A 19532-nucleotide genomic window follows, 5' to 3' on the forward strand; every position below is an offset into this window, starting at 1 on the left:
TGTTTCTGCTTTATAATAATAATAATAGTTAATATTTTTGAGCACCTTTCCTCATATATGACATTCTACCAAATACTATAGGAGACTTATCTTATTTAATCCTCATGAGACCCTATGAATCTTCTCTTATTCTCACTTTGAGGCAACCAAGGCACAGAGAGATTGACTAACTAGCCCAAAGTCACACAGCTGAGCAAGATATAGCATCTGAGTATCTTGATTCTACCACACAGCCTTTCATTTGTTCTTAATATTTTTATTTGAATTTTATTTCTTCCCCATTGAAGAGTAAGATGTTTAAATTTAATTCAAGGAGTATCTATTGAATCACCTACCATGTGTGCAACATTAAGTACTGTGTGAAATTAAATTAACAAGTATTTATCACTGACTATGACTTTCTAGAAGAGTGCTGCAACTCCTTGATATTCATGGACTTTAACATCTCAGCGAAGGGATCAAAAACAAAAAAAGAAAAAAGAAAAAACAAGGCAAGGAAATATATAAGAAAGGGATGAAACAGAACATACCAGAGCAACTACCTTCTATCCCACTCATTTGATTGCAGATTATGCTACAGTAGACAGCGATGCTTCCTAAATGTTTATTCTCTAATGGTAATGCAGTCACCCTCAGAACTGACCTGCAACCATCAAGTGGATTCCAAATAGTCTAGGCCCCTAGATAAGTTTTCAGGAGTTAAAGCACTTTTATACACACGGTTTCTGAAATCTCTAAATTACAAAAAAAAGCATTTGTTAGTCATAGGTCACTGGGCAAAACGTCATTCGTCTTTTGGAGAGTATGGTCTGAATAACTGTCATCAAAAACTTCAAAGGCTATGTTTTTCAGGTTTAATTGAAAGTAAGTTTGGTGGCATCGACTCTAAAGGTGAGAAATGTGTCTTTTCAATCAATTGGAATCAATTCCAATTGGATTTTTGAAGAAATGAAATTCCTGGGATATTATTAGTGATACACCTAGAAAGAGGATGTATCCAATGTACATTGTCTTCAGTTTTGGTAACATTACTGTGATTCCTCTCTTTTCCTAGAGAGTCAAAGAATGAGTTTGTTCTACTTTCTACAAATGAATTCTGCATTTCACTCACAACGAAATAAAGAGCAAAAGTTATCTGAATGTATTATTAAAGTACTTTATATCTGCAAATTACTTTATACTTGATATTCTTGGCTCATCAGATTAAGCTACAATCAGAGCATCTCCTTTATAAATGGAGAGTTGATCAGCGTTTTACTTCCGGCCACAAAGTTTCTCACAGCAGAGGCCATCTTTCCTGGCATTCAGCCTGCGATAGGCCCGGCTTGGCGCCCTGGGCCAGGCCATTCTCAAGGGTGTCAAACTTGCCTGCCTGGATGCCTCCAGTGTTTTCGTGCAACTGCAGCTGGTTTTACCAGACCCAGGATCCTGTTTGACCAAAATAAACGAAGAACTGAAAAACAGAATAAAGGTAACTTTAGATTCAGAGATTAAGAGATAGGGGTCAAGGTTTCAAAACCACACCTAAAATTTGATATTTTTGTATTTTTTCCTTTTGCATTGTCCACCCTAAAAGTTTCTACTTCTCTCTGGGCATTCCCAGAATTTCAGCTGGTCTGGGGGAGGACTGGGACGAGGAGTTGGGAGAGAGGGGATGGAGTGACTCTGCTCAAGGGAACTGTTGGCCAGCAGGGGACCAGCCAACTCCCTCCTTTCCCAGCTCCGGAGGCACCCCTCCGCGCTGGGCCGTGCCGTCGGGCTTTGGCCTCCTGACCCAGACAGCGCGGGGCGTGAGGGAGCTCGCGGTAGAGCCCGGGTCGCCGCCCCCAGCCTCGGCCGCCCGCCAAGAGTTCGAGGCCTCCTGATCCGGATATGATGAAAAGGCGCAACAGAGGGAGAAGTGTTTCAGGAGTGTAGGAGTGGCGGAGGGGGCAAGAGAGGCAGAGGGAGCAAGTCCCCCTTGGAGGAGAACCGGCCGGACTGAGCTGGCTGGAAAGAGGGGGCGGAGAGCGCGCAGTCGGAGGAGCGGCCGCTGCCGCAGTTGCCGCCACTGCGGTGTCTGGCTGAGCCCGAGGGAGGCGGGAGGGACGCACAGGGGCGGCCGCCACCGTCAGGCCACCGGGGCGCGATGCGACTGCTGCCGGGGCCTCGCTAACTTTCCGGGGCGGAAGAGGAGGAGGAAGGGGCTTTGAGCGAGTCGGGGGGGATGCCGAGGTAGGTGGTGGTCTCCCCGGCTGGGAGGAGGAGGCGTCTGATCCCCTCCCCCGAGCTTCTCCCAAATCTAATCTCCCTTCTCCGCCCCCTCCCTCTTCAGTGGCCCCCTCCGACCCCTGGGACTCGGCTGCTGTCAACTTGCTGGGTAACAGTTTTCCTCCCTGGTTTCAAATCAAAACTTCCCCGGGGTGGGGTTTGGGGGAGGGAAGCGGAGGGGGAGGGAATGTCCCGCAGGGGTGGCGTGCTCTTCTCTGAAAACACGTTTTTTTTTCCGCCAGAAGCAGTCAGTTCCCTGCACCCAACACCTAACAGCCGTTCCTGCGTCCGCCCCGCAGGGCGGCGAGCTAGGCGGCAGCGCGGTGGAACGGCCCATGTCCGGCGCCGGCGAAGCCCTGGCTCCCGGGCCCGCGGGGCCGCAGCGCGCGGCCGAGGCGGGCGGCGGCCGGCTGGGCACCCCGGTCCAGGGTGAGTGCGCGCTTGCAAGTTGCAAGCTTCTTTGTCATTGTTGCATTTTAGAAGTTGTTCACACATTTACTGATTGGGGTAGGGGTGGGGAGGTTGGTGCGGTGTGGACAGATAGCTTGTAGTTGTGAACTTTTGCATGATTAGCTTTACTCAAGCAAGTTCTCCAGGATTCCTGCCCTAGATCAACAACCGGATAAGAGGGCGGGATCCGCTGGTCCCTCCACTCCCCCTTCCCTTGGCTGCGGAGAAACAGGATGACAGGATTGCTTCTTTCTTAAGTATATGCATTTCGGGGCCTAAAACTCCAATATGCGGGATCTAAGGCCCTTCTCCCCGACGTCTCTTCAGTTCTTGTGTCTTCATCAGATCCAGGACTGCCGCTGCTCTCTGAACAAGCCTGCACTCTCCGTTCATCTTTCTGTTTGTTGTGGGCTACGCTGATAATCCATAATCTAGGTTTCTGTGACGAGTTGCTTTGGAATGGCTGATGCATTCGTTTTCAATAACTGTTTTGTTTTGAAATAAACATGCCTTAAAAGAAACACTTTCCAATAATGAATTAGCTCCTTTGTGTTCTTCCGAAGTGTAAACACATACAGCCTGTGAAGAAAATACTCTTGTTTTTGGGAAACTTCCATAACAAGGTTATAAACAAGTCAGACCATGTCTTTCTTCTCTTGAAGGTAACATACTTCAGGTTTTCATTGGTGACAGAGCAAGAGCCTTACTCCTCTGATGCATTTTCCTCTAGGGGCATTCTGATTTAGAGCTCTGACACTGATCTAAACGAAATAATTTTCCTGGGCTCAAAAACCTACTTTATACTCTTGATTTTAAGCATATCTGATAGCTTTTTTTTCCCCTTTAACAATGGTGTAGTGAGCTTCTTGAGATTCTCTTTCTTTAAGGCAGCAGAAAGTGGAAAAGAAGAAGTTAATGTTGAACCCAAAATAGGTAAAAGCAGAAAATATCCATGGCTAAATTAAAATGTTTTAGCATTCAGGGCTGTTAAATTGAATTATGTATATCATTGTTTTTTGCTTCTAAACAATGAGTCATTTTTTCAAACGGAGAAAATCAGAAAATCAGAACTAGAATGATAAACATATGTTTCCCAGAAGCAGCCCATGTTCTGCACACTATTGACAACACAGTCGTTTTCCTGTAGTTAGGCATGCCCTCAGTAGTCATATCGACTCATTGATGGGCTTTTTATGGTCACACTTGAGCTAATCACTATGTTAAACAATGCTTATGTCAAAAATCACGTCAAACGTACTAGAACAACAACTGATTTGGAAATAGTTGATGTCTACAATTTCCAATTTTAATAATATGCATTTTTGAAGTCAGCTAGGAGAACTTGCAGTGGTACTTAATGCACCTGTGCAGACGCAATGCTGTAAGGTATCACATGATCTGATTTTAAGAAGCGGGCAGGGCCGGCCCCGTGGCTTAGTGGTTAAGTGTGTGCTCCGCTACTGGCGGCCTGGGTTCGGATCTTGGCGTGCACCGACACACTGCTTCTCCCGCCATGCTGAGGCCGCGTCCCACATACAGCAACTAGAAGGATATGCAGCTATGACATACAACTATCTACTGGGGCTTTAGGGGAAAAAAAAAAAAAAAAAAAGCAGGCGTCTAGGATGGTCTGAAGTGCAATGTTGACTGCATACAACACACACATTATCAGTGTGGAAACTCTTGGGTTACATTTCACCTGAAAATGGGCTTAGCCTTAGCAACATGGTTACCTATTGCTTTTTTATTAGTTTAACTGCGACTCACAATATCCTTTAAATAGACATCAATTTAATTGTAAGTGTAATATAAAGTTGATTTCTTAAAAAAGAAAATCCACTGAATCTCGTTAAAATATTGTGTCTCAAACAAGCAGGGTTTCATAAGGTATATTGAAATAAAAAAACCTTTGGAGCAAGTGGGTAGGGAAAAAGCTTCAAGAGGTAGCCTCTCATGGTTTGGTTGGTTTTATTGGTAAAGACAGTGAAGAAGATTTGCAGACTGTTCTGCTCTTAAGCTCTTCCTTGAGTTCTTTTATCCTTTTCCTTCTGTCCTTGGATTCTTTATTATCTTTTCAGAAGAATAGTTTAATAGTTCTCTGGTTAGATGTGGCTGCTTAGTTAATTGAAACCTAATTTTAAAATTTTATATATTAAAATTGGTGAGAAAAATGGAATATTTTATGAAAGTTAACAGAAAATACCTTTTTATGAAGAGGAAGGATAAGGTCAAGTCCTCCCCTGCAAAGTTAAATATATATATATATATATATATATATGCATGTACATAAAGACATATGATATAACCTATACATATATTACTGTGTTGTAAAGAGCTATCTATACTGCTAACCAAAGGCGTAGAATGTTAAAGTTGAAAGTAATATTAGGGTGTTTCTAGTCTGAGCTCCCCATTAAATCTAGAATTCCTTTCTACATTCTTTTAGGTGGTTAGTTAGAAACCTACATTGTAGTGCATTCTGCTTACCAGCATTCAGGGTTATGAAGATTTTCCTTATTGAGAGCGTAGCTCTGTTTTTTTTAAAACTTCTACCCTTTTGCTGTGAGTCTGCAAGCAAAATTCTGTTGCTTTAAAAGCATAAAAAAATCTCTTCTGTGTATTTTGAAAGTTGTTACAGAGCAAGAACATAAGCTCATATGCTCCGGGCTATAAGAGTGAACCAGGATGGGTGTCAGAAGATGAGGAACAGCGGGGACTGTGGGCCACTGGAGAGCTCCTGGGCCAGGAGGCAGTACTTCTCAGCTCCAGCTCATTGTTGCCATTTGGCCTAATATCTTCCAATATTTCAAGAGATACTGGAAATAAGGATTTTTTGTATCATCTCTCCCTTTTTAAAAGTTGGCAACTAATTAAATACAATTTTTGTCCAGGCCAAACAAAACAACCACACCTGCAGGCTGGAAATGGCCTCTAAGCAGCTGATTTGTGATCTCTGTTATGGAAAATAAAAAGTAAACATGCGATTTAAAACTATTTCCCTATTTATGACTAACTTCTGAAAGATTGATTTGATTCGCCTTCTCACGCAAAGTACCTGTATAAATGTCTTGATAAGTGAAGGACCATTTGGGCCAAACATATTTTTGTTTGGAGAGAGAATGGAGCTTGCATACGTGGTTCATCTAATTGTGATTTTTTAATTTTTTGGATTAAGCATCTTAAAATTCATTGTGTTGTCAACACTGCAGATGTAGGTATTTGCTTTTTTGTTTAATGGTTACTAGAATCCATGTAGTTGCAAGAGCCTTTTAATTAAGCGCTTCATTTATAGATTTGTGGCTTGTAACTAGAAGGATCTTTAGAAATAATTTAGTCCAACTGGCTCACTTTTTAGAAAGGACATTCAAAGAATTTAAGTGACTTGCCCAAGGTCTCATACAGAGTCGGTAGAAATCAGGGTGGAAGCACAAATTGTAAAATATATTATATGTCATTGTGATAAATGTGGTTGAAATGGAGAATCAATACAACTTTTTCCTACGGGTGGATGAATTGAAGATAATAGGCTTTGGATACTGTGAATCACTTGAACCTGTTCCCATCCCTGCATCATCCCCTCCCCCCATTGCATTTGCCAAGACTTAGACTGTTGGACTGTAAGTGCTGGAATATACTTTAATGTGATAATGTGTGATTTAACGCACTCCTCTCTGGGGAGAGTCCTCTGAGACTATTAGGCGGACTTTTCATAGCAGGATGCAAAATGCCAGTGAAGTTAATTAAAAATAATTTAAAATAGAAGCTAGGGAGAACATCTTCAAGTTGAAATTACATAAGAAGAGCTTTGACTTAGAAGCTTAGCTGAGTTGTCAGCAGTTTATAGTGGCTAATCAGATTTCCTTTACAGGAAGCCTGTTTATTTCAGTTTATACAATGTATGCTTATAATATCCGTATTCTTTTACTTTTAGCATATGGTTTTATCCTTTTGATTAAGGATGGCATTTCTCGACGTATGTCATCTTTGGATGGCTGCTAACTCTGGTTCTCAATCAGGGACGATTGCGCCCTCCAGGAGGTACTTGGCCATGTCTGGAGGTGTGTTTGGTGGTCATAACGGGGAGTGGGGTGGGTGCTCCTGGCATCCAGTGGGTAGAAGCTACCCTCTAGGGTAATGCTAAACATCTTACAGTGCGCAGGACAGGACAGCCCCTCACAACGAAGAGTTATCTGGCCCCAAATGTCAATTGTTTTAAGATCTATCCAAATCTTTCAAGGCAACTGGCATTTTGGCTCCACTCCAGACTTTCAGATTCAGAGTCTCAAGACTCAAGAATCTGCATTTTTAATAAGCTCCTGGTGCTCTTTATCTCTAGTTGAGAATTCTTGTTTTAGAGGCTTTTATCTGTGGAAAGATATGTTACATTGATAGATTTTTAAAAACAACGTTTTTTTTTTTTTTAGTAGGAAGCTTTTAAAAAGTCCCTTTTTCAAGTTCCAAACGTGAAGTCATATCACTCCATGCATCCTCTCTCTCAGTGCTCTCCAACATTTTTATCACATATCCTCGTTTGACAAAAATAGACCTGAGTATTCATTCGCAAAAAATTTCTTTTCAAAATGTTATGTACTGTAATCTAAATACATTGTGAAGCTTAGAAAAGAAATACGTAAATAAAAAATTTAAAGGATGAGATAAAAATAAGTAAACAGATATTTTAGTACTTTCTTCCAGCACCTCAGTAGGTATTCTTGTTCTGCTGCCCTACATTGCTCTTTGGAGATCCCAGGGTTATGGATTAATAAGGAAAGAAGTCCATAATTTGCACATGAGTTGCGTTCATTTATAAGTTGGATTTTTGGAACTTGGATTATCCTTTCTCCTGGAAACAGAGTGATAAATTATATTTAGTTCTATAATAAATCTCACTAGATTGTTGGAATTAAACTTTATTAAATTTCATATATTTACAATGATAAATTATAGAGAACATACTATTATAATGCCGGCAACCAAAAATAAATAACCAAGAACAAAATTAAGTTGAATCGAAACTGGTTGGAAACACTTGAATATAGGTGCTTGAGAAAGGGCAGGCTTAATTAGAACACTATAAGGAGACTTATCTAGACTTGGAAGAGGATTTGGGGGCATTGTCAAGCAACTTAGAACTTATACTCCCACTTCTTCATTTTACAAGTTTAGTTATAGAAGTGTAAGGCTTATCAGCTAGGCACATTCGTTTTCCCTTTGCTAAGAAACAGAATCAAAGGAGTAAGAGAAGGATGTAACTGGGAAAAACTAAGAATGGAGGGAGGGAGGAAACAAGTGGTTGTCTATAAATTTTTTGTTTTGTTTTGTTTTGTTTTTTGGTGAGAAGGATTGTCCCTGAGCTAACATCTGTGCCAGTCTTCCTCTATTTTTTGTATGTTGTTTGCCGCCACAGCATGGCTTGATGAGTGGTGCGGGTCTGCACCTGGGATCTGAACCCACAAACTCTGGGCCCTGAAGCGGAGCGTGCGCACTTAACCACTACACCACTGGGCCGGCCCCAATATGTCTGTAAATTTAAGAAAGTGTTTGGAGAGGTTGAACTTTTTGAGCTGGGAACTGTGAAAAAGTTCTAAGGGATAGCATGGTAGGAGCTGAACTGGTGGTGGGTGTGTTAAGGAAGTAGATGATGGGGCAAAATCTTGAGTTAGGCAGGTAGCACTGCTGACCTTGAAGTAGGACCTAATACATATTTGTGGAATAAATGATTGGATAAATGGGGGGCTTGATTGCTGTCCAGAACAAGTGTGAGTCAGGGCAGCAAATGGTGATAATAAGGAACAGTTTTGGGGTCAGGGTGGAGGATGGTATTTGAATAGGGAAAGCATTTATATGTTTGTGTTTTTAATTCAGGGCACTTGTATAGAGGTTTAATTTTATTACTGATTTTCATCTCTACTATACCCTTTTTGTTTCTTTTCGTGTTGTTTATTTCTGCCTTACTCAGATGCTCTATAAATATTAAACATTTGTATTTTAAATATGTAAAATTTTTATAAAATACATCTGTAAAATAGATGTATTTTAAATATATATATATAAAACCTTGTTACATGACAAGTACAGAGAGGAATAGACTGCTGAATGAAATCTGGGGCTTGCAGGATGATGGGGGAAATACATACATTCACGATTACCTATAATACAAGGTAGACTGATAGGTGCTATAATAGAGGCACAAAGAAAGTGTGATGGCAGAATATGGGAGAGAGACAGTATCTCTAGCTGGGGCATTTGGGAAAACATCAAGGAAAACTTTTGATTTGAGTTGGACCAAGAAGCATGGTCATAGGACTCATCTCTGTGGAGATAGATGGTGGGAAGCAAAGCTTGGAGGGGGTTATTACAGAATGTTGAGTACTTCACTCAGACCGTTGTGTGGGCTGTATGAGCTGTATGAAGGAGTAGAGAAAGTCATTTTGAGGATGTCCCTGATTCTTCTGCTGAGGAGTTTGTAAGTAGTGGTAAGCCATTGAAAGTTCTCAAGAAGAACAGGGCCAAATTGGCATTTTTGGGAAAATAAATCTGGTGGCAGTTCAAAGGATGATTTTGGAGGGAGGGGCAAGTGATTATCCAGGAGCCTATTACAATAGCCTGACAAAAGATCAGAGGACCTTGGGTAGCACTAGTGGGAGAGGAATTGAGAAAATGGATTTAAGAACAATAGGAAAATTTGAATAGAGCTCTACCTAGCTGTAAGAGCCCCTTGAGGGCATTAATTTTTACTTGTTCATCTTTGAATCTCCTAAAACCAAGCACAGTGTCCAAATTTTGTTGAATTGAATTGATATGGTTGGGCAAAATATTTAATATGGGAGATGGTAGAAAGGTAGACATTTAAGGTAATCCATAGGTTTGCTTTTTAGCCTGAGTAGAAACATAGCAGAGCTGTTGAGTCTTCTTTTGATCATGTTGGTTCCATTGAACTTACCCTAGCTATGATAGCCAGTAGGCCACTGAAAAAGAGATTTTGTAATTAGGAGAGTGGTGAGGGTCAGGCTCACAGACAGAGTCCACCACCAGGAAGCTGATGGATGGGCATGAGAGGGAGAGAGAAGACTGAGAACCGGATTGGGGGACTGGCTACACTTAAAAGGAAAAGAATACGGAAAAGTCCATAAGAATTGGTCACAGAAGCCTTAGATGTTTAGTGGTCATGGAAGGTGAGGAGTTGTAGTTTGTTAAGGAAGGAACAAGGCATATAGAAGGCTTCTTTTGAATGGGTGGATTTTGAGCATGCTCACTACACACAATGCAAAGAAAGCCAGGGAGGGGATCGAGAGAGATTGAAGATAAAAGGGCCTGGGGTGGAGCGGTGGTACATTGGGTGTTTGAAAGAGTAAAATTCTGGGAAGGAATGGGATGAAGAGAACAGTCTTCCGAAAGCTGAGAATGTTCCCCTTTGAGATGGGAATGGGAGAAAAGGATGAGTGATAATCTAGAGAAAAATTGATGTGAAAAAGAGATTATCAAAGGCCTAGATATTCTCAGCAAAGTAGATGGTAACATCTGCTGAGAGCGAGGGGGGTTAGGGTGAGTCAAGAAATTTGAGATGTGTGGAAAAGATATGGAAGAATGAAGAATTGAAGAGGGAGTCAATCTGGGGCAAACAAAAGGGCTGCCCAGTAACACTGAGGGCTTAACTAAGAATGAATGGCATGAATTTTTAGCGGACGTGGTCAGCATGGTTGATTACCTTTCTCAGCGAGGAGCATGCGGCTGCTTGGGAATAGAAGCAGATCGAATGGATTTTTCGAATTAGCATAGTGTTGGAAGTTGGCAGGTGGAGGCAGTGGAGGGACAAGGAAGGAGGATTGCCCATGTGTGGGAAGAGTGTGTTTGTTCTAACTGATCTTGTGTTCCAGGCTGTATGGGGAGCCAGAGAGAGCAGAAGTGCAACTGGCAAGCTAAGATTTCTGGCCAGCAAGAATCTTGCCTGTTGGTTGGTCAGTTCACATGCAAGGATTTAATACAGTTGTGCGTCACTTAACGACGGGGATACGTTCTGAGAAATGCATCATTAGGCAATTTCGTCATCATGTGAACATCCTAGAGTGTACTTACACAAACCTAGATGGTATAGGCCACCACACACCTGGGCTATGTGGTACTAATCTTATGGGACCAGTGTTGTATATGCAGTCCATCGTTGACTGAAATGTCATTATGTGGCACATGACTGAATATATATTTGAGTGACCTTTACAGGGCTACTGAGGAAACTGTGGAATTTTTGGGTGTGTAAGGGCCTTTCCTGTTTCTTTGAACTTTATTTCCTGGATCTCTTGAGGTGACTTCATGGAAAGGTCTAATAACAGTGTGCAATTATTTTACTAGCATTATATTTTTATAATAAAAGATCTGAGGAAAATAAGGAAACATAAATTGACACAATCTAAAGTTATTCCATTTGCAAATGGAAAATTAGAACAACAACAACAAACAAAAGAGGGAAACAGTCCAACTAAATTGTCTTTCTGAGATAATGTAATTATTCTACTGCATAGAGGCAGGGGATGTGATTTATATGTTTCTACTTCTAAAAGTCTTTGTTCAGTTTTTATTAAGGGAAGACTGATTCTGCACTGGCTAGATTCTAGATGTTTGGCTAGTTTAACATTGGTGTTTCATTGGAGCAGATTAAAGATACTGCACGGGGCTGGCCTGGTGGCATAGCGGTTAAGTTCGTGCGCTCCGCTTCGGTGGCCCGGGGTTCGCCGATTTGGATCCTGGGCACAGACCTATGCACCAGTCATCAAGCCATGCTGAAGTGGCATCCCATATAGAAGAGCCACAACTCTACAACTATGATACACAACTATGTACTGGGGCTTTGGGGAGAAAAAAAGAAAAAAGAGGAAGATTGGCAGCAGATGTTAGCACCGGGCCAATCTTCCTCAAAAAAAAAAAAAACTATTTGGAAAACATTACTAAAAAACAAAAAAGATGCTGCAGCCCTTCCTCTATGTTAATCAGTCATGTGTTTATGCACCAGTATTTTGGATGCTTCCCTCTCTCTGTCTTTCCTTCTCTCTCTTTCCCTGTCTCTGTATCTCTTTCTTCCCCGCCTCCCCCTCTTGCCATTAACACTTTACTGAAGTTACTTAAACTTTTCGTATCTTCTTTTTACATTACCATACATATCCTGAAGGAGGAAAGCTTTTAACCCTAAGTTTTTGGCATCAAGTTATATTTTACAGACTGTAATTCTAAGCACTTAGGGTTCACTAAGTAGGAACTATGAAAAGAGTTATTTTAACATTAATTTTGTTTGTGGTTTTTACTTGCAGTCCACTTCTGTTTTCAGATTCACACCCACATGATCTGCAGATGATTCATATGCATGTGCTTTTATGCCTGATTTTTTAGTAGTTTCCAGAATAAAGTCTGAAATTAATTCTCATGCTAGCACATGTATTTTATTATTGACACATTTGAAGAGGAAACCCTGCCAAGAAATACTTGTTGTGTGCCTACTATGTACAAAGTCATGTGAAGACTAAAAATGTGTAATACATAGTTTTGCCCACAAGGAATTTGTAAACTGGGTGTGAGAGAGGATGAGATATAAATATGTGCCAAATTAAATTGTAATCCCTTCTCTAAACAGGAATTCAAGATTACAGCAAGAACCGTGTGATAGATTAGTTTATGGCCAGTTGCCAGCTGAGTGGTACAGTTCTGGATCATACAGATTTAGAGGTTGAGGGAGAATCTCAGGATGGCAAGAAGTCAGGTTTGTTTGGGTTAGGTTGCTAGTGACCTAGCTGCTAGCACAAGTTGCTAGCTGAAGAATACACAGTTTGTAGGTCTTTTTGGTTTGGATTATGCGGAGTTGAGCACTAAAAATAAGGCAACTTGTGGTTGAGCAGGTGACAGGCCCTCTGAAGACAAGTGGCAGAGTACAAAGGAACCAGCTTCCTCTCCTCACTTTTTCTACTCCAAGGTGTGGTCCTTCTACTGCTTTTTGTGGCACATCTGCCCTTGATCTTTTGGGTCTCTATGAATGTATACCTACTCTTATTTCTTCCATCACCCAAGCAACATGCAGGATCTTTAGTAAGATTTTTTCTGAGGGGTTTTACTCTTTATTTCTCACTGAGATACAGAATGCAATTAGGGAACATGGGAAAGGTGTAGGAGTTTACAACATTAAAATGTGTACCATGTTAAAATCACTATATCAATTTTTCATCAATATGCAAAATGAATTTAATTCTTACTTGAGCTAAGGAGAAACTTATTCAATCTTTGTGTTAGGAAAGTATTTCTGGTTGCACGAGAAAAAGATTGGAGGCACTGGTAGTGGGCGTGGAAAACAAAGTATAGATTTGAGAGAAATTGGGAAGTTGTAACTAGCAGGATCTGGTAATTGATTATGTTGGGGCAGAGGAAATAAAGGGAAAACAGAGAATTGAAAAATGTTTCTGTGAATACCATTCACCAAGATGTTGACCAAAGTTGAGAAACAGGTAGAGACAAAAGCAAAGTGGTGATGAATTTTAGGAAATGTTGAGCTTGAATTGTTAGGGATATATTCATGTAGAGTTAAAACTTCAAATCTATATGTCAGGACAGGAAGCAAGGGTAGGGTAATGGATTTACAAGTTATCTGCCTGGAGGTGACTGAAACTGTGAAAGTTAAGGAGATTGCAAAGATTGTAGAGCCAGAATGGTCTGGTGGTCTTAAAGGAGAATGTCCCAAGGAGATGGTCCAGAAGGCAAGAGGCTGGGTTAGTGAATTAAATGAGAGGCTCTTGGTTTTAGCCGTCAGGAGAAGTACCAGAGACAACACATCCCCTGACTTCTAATCCATATCCATCATTCTGAAGTCCAAGAAATCAATTTGAATATACTTCTAATTCTCTTATCACTGTCTTATTTGTGGCCTCACCACTATTTGAAATGCTCCTCTCCATCCTCTCTCATTTATTTACTTCAAGATCAGACTCAAATCATAGCTTTGAAATTCCTTTATAGATTAAACAACCCCCTTTGGTTCACTTTTCATTTCCATTGGCCTTCATTCTTGTAATAGTGCCAAATAAGGGTTTATCCCTTAACTAGAGAGCTTGGGAAAGGAAGTGTTCTTGATAAAATCACTTGGTATAACTGAGAAGTAACAGAGAAGTTTTTAAAATTGTGGCATGTATAACAGTGATCATGCTAAAAGACTAAAGCATGTGTGCATCATCATTTTAAAAAAGGGGAAGATGGTAGAGTCCTCAGTTCCTTTTTGTAATAGAGTTAATCAACTGCCAAGTAAGGGAAGTGCTATAGATACAGTGTCTCTGGATTTCAGCAATCAGTAAGACAAGCTCTTTCATCATAGCTTTCTAGAAAAGAGTAAGAAGTCTATCATGTCCTATGAATGAATAGAGTGTGAAGACTCTGAAAAACCATTGAACAAAGTAAGAGTGTTTAGCACAGAGAAGATAAAGACAGAAGAACATGAGATATTTTCTAATATGAGACTGTCACGTGGAGGGATTTTGTTGATTGCAAAGAGGAAAATATGATGAATCAGTGAAAATTATAGGAAAGTCAATTTCAGACAGTTGTGAGGAAAGTCTTTGAATAATTAAGCCATCCCAAACTGGAGTAAACTGTCTTCTGAGGCTGTTTCCCTGTTCCTGGAAGTATTCAGGTTGGCCTAAGGGACCTCTATGAGCCCATGTAACTTCAAGTTCCCTGAGCCAATGAGTGTTTGGCTTTAGCATGAGTATACTTGTTGGTAGAAAGAACACAGTTGAACCTATAGTATTTGAGGAGACAGGAGTTTACTGTGCCTCAGGGTCAGTCATCCTGAAAATATATTTTAAGGGTATACAAGGCACAGGAGATTAAAATGACTGAGATAATGTGTCCTGGTACCCCATATCAGCTTGCTGTCATCTAACCTCCCTACTACATTTTTTGAAGTGGAAAGTGCCTAATTCCTCCTTCTCCCCCACTTACTTAGAGCCCTGATTTATTGAGATATTTTTTGAAATATTTCTGCATTTTGTACCTATTCATTTGCATATCCATGTTCAATTGCATATACATATAATTTCGTAATTGATTTCCACTTTGCTGTATGTATAACTCACTCTTCTCTACTCACCCCCAACCTGTAAACTAGTTGAGTCAATGTCTTTTTTTTCACTCTTTTGAATCTAAACACATCATAAGCTTCTAAACGCATAAGAAGCCTTTTGAAGGAATGAATGCGTTTTAGATTTTACTCAGAAGTCTTATTATTTTTCAAAATATTGGTAATAACAATTGTTTAAATTAAATTGATTTAAGCATTTAATTTATTCAAGAAACATTTATAGTATATCTGTGATTATGTGATAACTTTGTTGTATTTATAAAATTATGAAATTTTATGCATATGTTCATTCATCAGTTCAAAATGCTTTGGTGATCTTGACGTGTTTTTTTGGACAATGAGATTTTAATCCGCTTTAGAACCTTAGGCAAAACAGGTAGGTTTTGCAATGTTTCTTAAAGGTCATTAGGCTTGAGGGATTTTTTTTTTTTTTTTTTTTGGATCAGTGAAGAAGTAAAATTCTAGAGCCTCTGGTCTTCCTGAAAGCTGCCTTATCTTTGGTTTTGTAAAGGTTACATTTGGGAAGCATTTGTAGATTTCCACATTGTTCTGAGCCTCTGGGAAGTACAGACCCAGATTTTTTGCTTTTCCCAGAGATTTTTGTCTCAGATTACTTGAGATTTCATAGACCAGAATATGCTTAGATCATCTGAAATAATGCGAGTATTTGAATGGAAGAGTAAAAATGGCATTGTTTAAAGCAGTTTTGTTTACAGATAAAGGACGTATGAATATAGATTGCATAGCAGTAAGAATATACATATTATGTAGACTATAAATGATCCGTCACAGATTATCATCAAATATTTAATTGAAGTAGATGAGATCTAACATGCAAAAGTCTCAAAATTAAGCACAAAGACAGCTGCTTATACTCCTTTCTATAAGAAATAAGTGTACTTTATACTCATTAAGTTTTACGAGATTTTATAAGGTAATCTGCCAGGTGCCATTATTTATATTAGTCTTTCATGAAGTAGCAAATAATGTATGGATAACAAGTAGAAAATGTATTTGGTGACTAGTTTGTTCATTTACGCATTCCTCTGCCTAGTTCAGCAGAATATTTGAGGTAACCTGTAAGAGCACATTTTTAGAAAGGATTAAAACAGGATAATGGAAAATATAGGTAGTCTAGGAGGTCCAAACCTGGGGGAAAATCAAAATATACAGATATAGACTATAGGGTCAAACCCACTTATTCAAGTTTGTCTGTAGATTTGAGTCAAAAAGAAAACATTTTCTTTAATATGATTTCATTGTCCATAAGAAAAAAAATAACAGCGTCTCAGAAAAAGCAATAGTTTTCCTTATATTTAGTCTGGAAACAGATTTTTTGCATGGTTTTTCACATAGGGATCACTGAATAGACACTACTCTCAACAGCCTCCCTATGATATGTTTATAGCAGGTTTTAAAAAGGTGCTTATTGTAGTAACACTAATGTAATAATAACAGCAAGTGTGAATGAGCCCTCATTATATACCAGACACTCTGCTTTCCAGGCATGATTCCATTTATTTCCACATCTCCCTTATGAGGTAGGTACTGTTGCTATTCCCATTTTAAAGATGAAGAATCTGACAAAGATTAATTAATTTGCCCAGGATTCACATTGTTAATGGATCCGGGCACCCTGATTTCACATCCTATTCTCTTAACCATTTCTCTAGTGCAAAGTAAAATTTAGGGAGAGTATTTCTGTCCCTGAGAACCTAATGTGAGTCTTTTTATTCATCAGGAAGGATTCAAATATCTGGACTTTCAGATGACAATATTGTCCCCATTTCTTGGAAAACCACGGCATGTACAGAACTTTATATGTTTAAAAGTTCATTAGTAACTTTGACAAACTCATTTCAACCTCATGCAATATTACTAGATTTTTCTGTTACTATTATTTGCTAAAAGCATTTAGCTGTTGAGAGAGTATATTTAATTGACTACAAACTGAAGGAAAGAATAACCTCTTCAATAGTTTGAACTGTTGTCTTATAGAAAAATTTAAGCTTACTATTTCTACCTACAGTGGGCAGAAGTGGGATTAGTTATAGATTACCTGACAGCAGATTTATGTTCAAAATAAAGAATAACATACTAATGAAATTGACCAAGAATAGAATGTATTTCATTATAAGGTGTACCATTCCTTGGAATTTGGGGGAAGTTCTGAGTATTGCAGTCGGGCTTTCTACATAGAGTGGAATGTGAGATTAGCTGAGCTGCAAGATCCTTTCTAAGTCTGAATTTTAACCTCCTATTTCCAGCTGAATATCTGTCTCTGAGACTCACTCTGTATTCTCATTAGTAAACTTGAGCTAACGTTTTCTTCCTTACTATATTGTTGATGGTTCTGAAAATCAAATAAATATTATATGTTAAAGTCCTTTGAAAATTGCTGATACTGTAATTTCAAAAATTCTTTGATTTATTCTTTCAGCAAAAGGAAGTATTTAAGTTTTTATTTTTACTTTTTTAACGACTACATACAAGCTGAGTGGCTGTTATTTGGCATATATAATACTTTACATATATTATTATCCAATTTACTTATTTCTGATACTCAGATTTTTCTCTTGTTAATCACCATTCATTTATTTTATTCCCCAACTCTCTGAGACAAGTAAAACTCTCAAAGTTGTAAATTTGGATAATGCCAACTAGGTAAAATATTATAGAATTTTAAATTAAATGGGAGTTCTATTTACCCAAATCTCATTCTCCTTCAGCAGGAATAATTGAGATTGGAGAGAATTTGCTTCTCACCATTCATTCCCTTCTTTAGAAAATTAGAAAAATATTAAAAAATAAAGAGTATTGATCCTGTAGAATAGATAGTCATTTCTGAATAGAATATATTGTATTTAAATTGATCGCTTAGAACTCTTATTTTTTCCTTTGATTCTTTTGCTTAATTCATGCTCGTCACTTTCTTTGAGAATTAACTCAAATCCAATGCCTTACAAAGGCTTTTCTCTGATTTCCTCTACTCCATTCTAAACACCCGTGAGTGTGTTTTGGCTCTATTGTTTAGCCCTTGTACAGAGTCAGATTTATAGAATTTGAGAGCCAAAAAAGGCCTCTGCAACCATCCAGTTCAACGCCCTGGTTTCCTGATGAAGAGAATGAGGGGCAGCCCCAGTCACACAGCTGGTCAGTCTTTGAGCCAGAATTGCAACCCAGGGCGGTTGTCACTACCTTCTGCTTTGTAGTTGGCTTGATTGTTTCGTGTGTATGTTTGGTTTCTCCAATTGGAGGACTTGTTGTCAGAGACTGGGCTTTTTTCTTCCTCATCTAAAGATTCTTCTGCACTCTGTGTTCAGAGTAGGCACACTAGTATACTTGGGAGCTAGCCTTTTGAAAGTGGATGCCAGTGGTATTTGACTTTGGTCTAGTGCTATTTTTAAAGTGTCTTCAATTTTTACTTTAATCTTCAAAACATATCTCTTATATATTCATCTATTAGTAGAACTGATTAGTATTGTATATAATTCAGGTTTTGTATTCTCATAGTTGTCCTGACATGGAGACAGAACTAAATACCTATATGTTAGTTAGTGATTAGATAAAATTGTATTCTCTGATTAATGGAATACTGTGACAAGGTGATGAGAAGCAAGGTCTGTATCTCAATATTTGATAGACTCTTCTAGGTTTTCTCTAAATTGTGTGGTACAGAAGAGTTTACTTAGAACAGTGCCCCTCAAACCTGGCCATATATGATGATGACATCCACCCCCCCACACACACCACCTGACTTGGGATCTCTGAGGTTGGGACCTGTGCATCTTTATGTTTAAAGAGCTCTACAGTAGAGAACCATTGGCTTAGAAGAACAGCATCATTGAGATGATGAAGGCCCCCTTTTAAAAGAAAATTGCCAAGTTGGGGAGGAGTGCTTGTTGGATGTATATATAGCAGTCTTGTAGAAATGTGTAGACTGATTTCATACATCATTGAAATTACTTGATTGCATATGGGATGTGTCTTTCAGGCCCACATAATAGTTGAATTGCAACTACAAACCTTCATAAGCCCAGAAAGGAATTGATTAAACTAGGACTGTGCTCTGCTTCTGTAATTCAGAAGTGACATAGCAAACCTGCACTGGTAACAGAAATCTGCTATTTTGTCATCTTAATGAGTAGTGGATGACCCCACCTATTGAAAGTTGTAGTAAGGTTGATTCTGTGGCTGGACATCATGGTGCCCATCTTACAAATGTCTATCAATTAAATCTCGCTCACTCTCAGTGCCTTTCTTCAGTGTTAGATGTAACTGGGCACCATTTATGAGGCTGGCATATAGGTGTTCCATTAAATATTAAGAGATGTTAACAAAATAATGGAGGGAAAGTCAGAGAACAGTCAAGTGGTCACAGAAGTTTGGTGGAGACCAATAGAAGTGGAGAATTGGCAGAAGTCAATTTAAATTTTATACTTGGAACCTTTTCTGAGCCTCACTTTGGGCTGGGTGCTATGTATCATAGCAAAAGGCAGAGACCAACTTATGAACAAAGACATTTAGCTTTCAAAGGAAGCAAATTTGGATAGACTGATGATTGTGACTTAATAATAATTACATAGTATTTATTATTTCTTGAATATAATGAGACAGAGAATGATAGTTTTTCTATTCTTTTTTAAGTTGAGAAGGACACTGGGGAATCTTCTAATTCTAGAATTTCATAGATAAGGAAACAAGGAAAAAAAAACATATGATA

At 39.1% G+C, this 19532-nt stretch overlaps 1 protein-coding gene across 7 annotated transcripts in view; it reads left to right on the forward strand.

Moving 5' to 3' along the window:
- Positions 1–1340: 1340 nt before the first annotated feature.
- MDFIC (MyoD family inhibitor domain containing) overlaps positions 1341–19532 on the forward strand; it is a 92383-nt gene continuing 74191 nt past the window's right edge. The window contains exons 1-3 of one of the 7 annotated variants that reach the window (XM_087429822.1): positions 1677–2214; positions 2315–2359; positions 2493–2679. In XM_087429822.1, the coding sequence (XP_087285948.1) occupies positions 2586–2679 (94 nt within the window). In that variant the 5' untranslated portion in view covers positions 1677–2214; positions 2315–2359; positions 2493–2585. Of the gene's footprint in view, positions 1472–1676; positions 2215–2271; positions 2360–2492; positions 2680–19532 lie in introns of those variants that run through there. The other 6 variants (XM_087429834.1, XM_014785533.2, XM_004418790.3 and 3 more) reach the window with 6 other exon arrangements.

This window comes from Ceratotherium simum, chromosome 1 (genome assembly GCF_057802395.1).
Source record: "Ceratotherium simum simum isolate JZ-2026a chromosome 1, ASM5780239v1, whole genome shotgun sequence".
In the NCBI taxonomy this organism is placed as follows: Eukaryota; Metazoa; Chordata; class Mammalia; order Perissodactyla; family Rhinocerotidae; genus Ceratotherium; species Ceratotherium simum.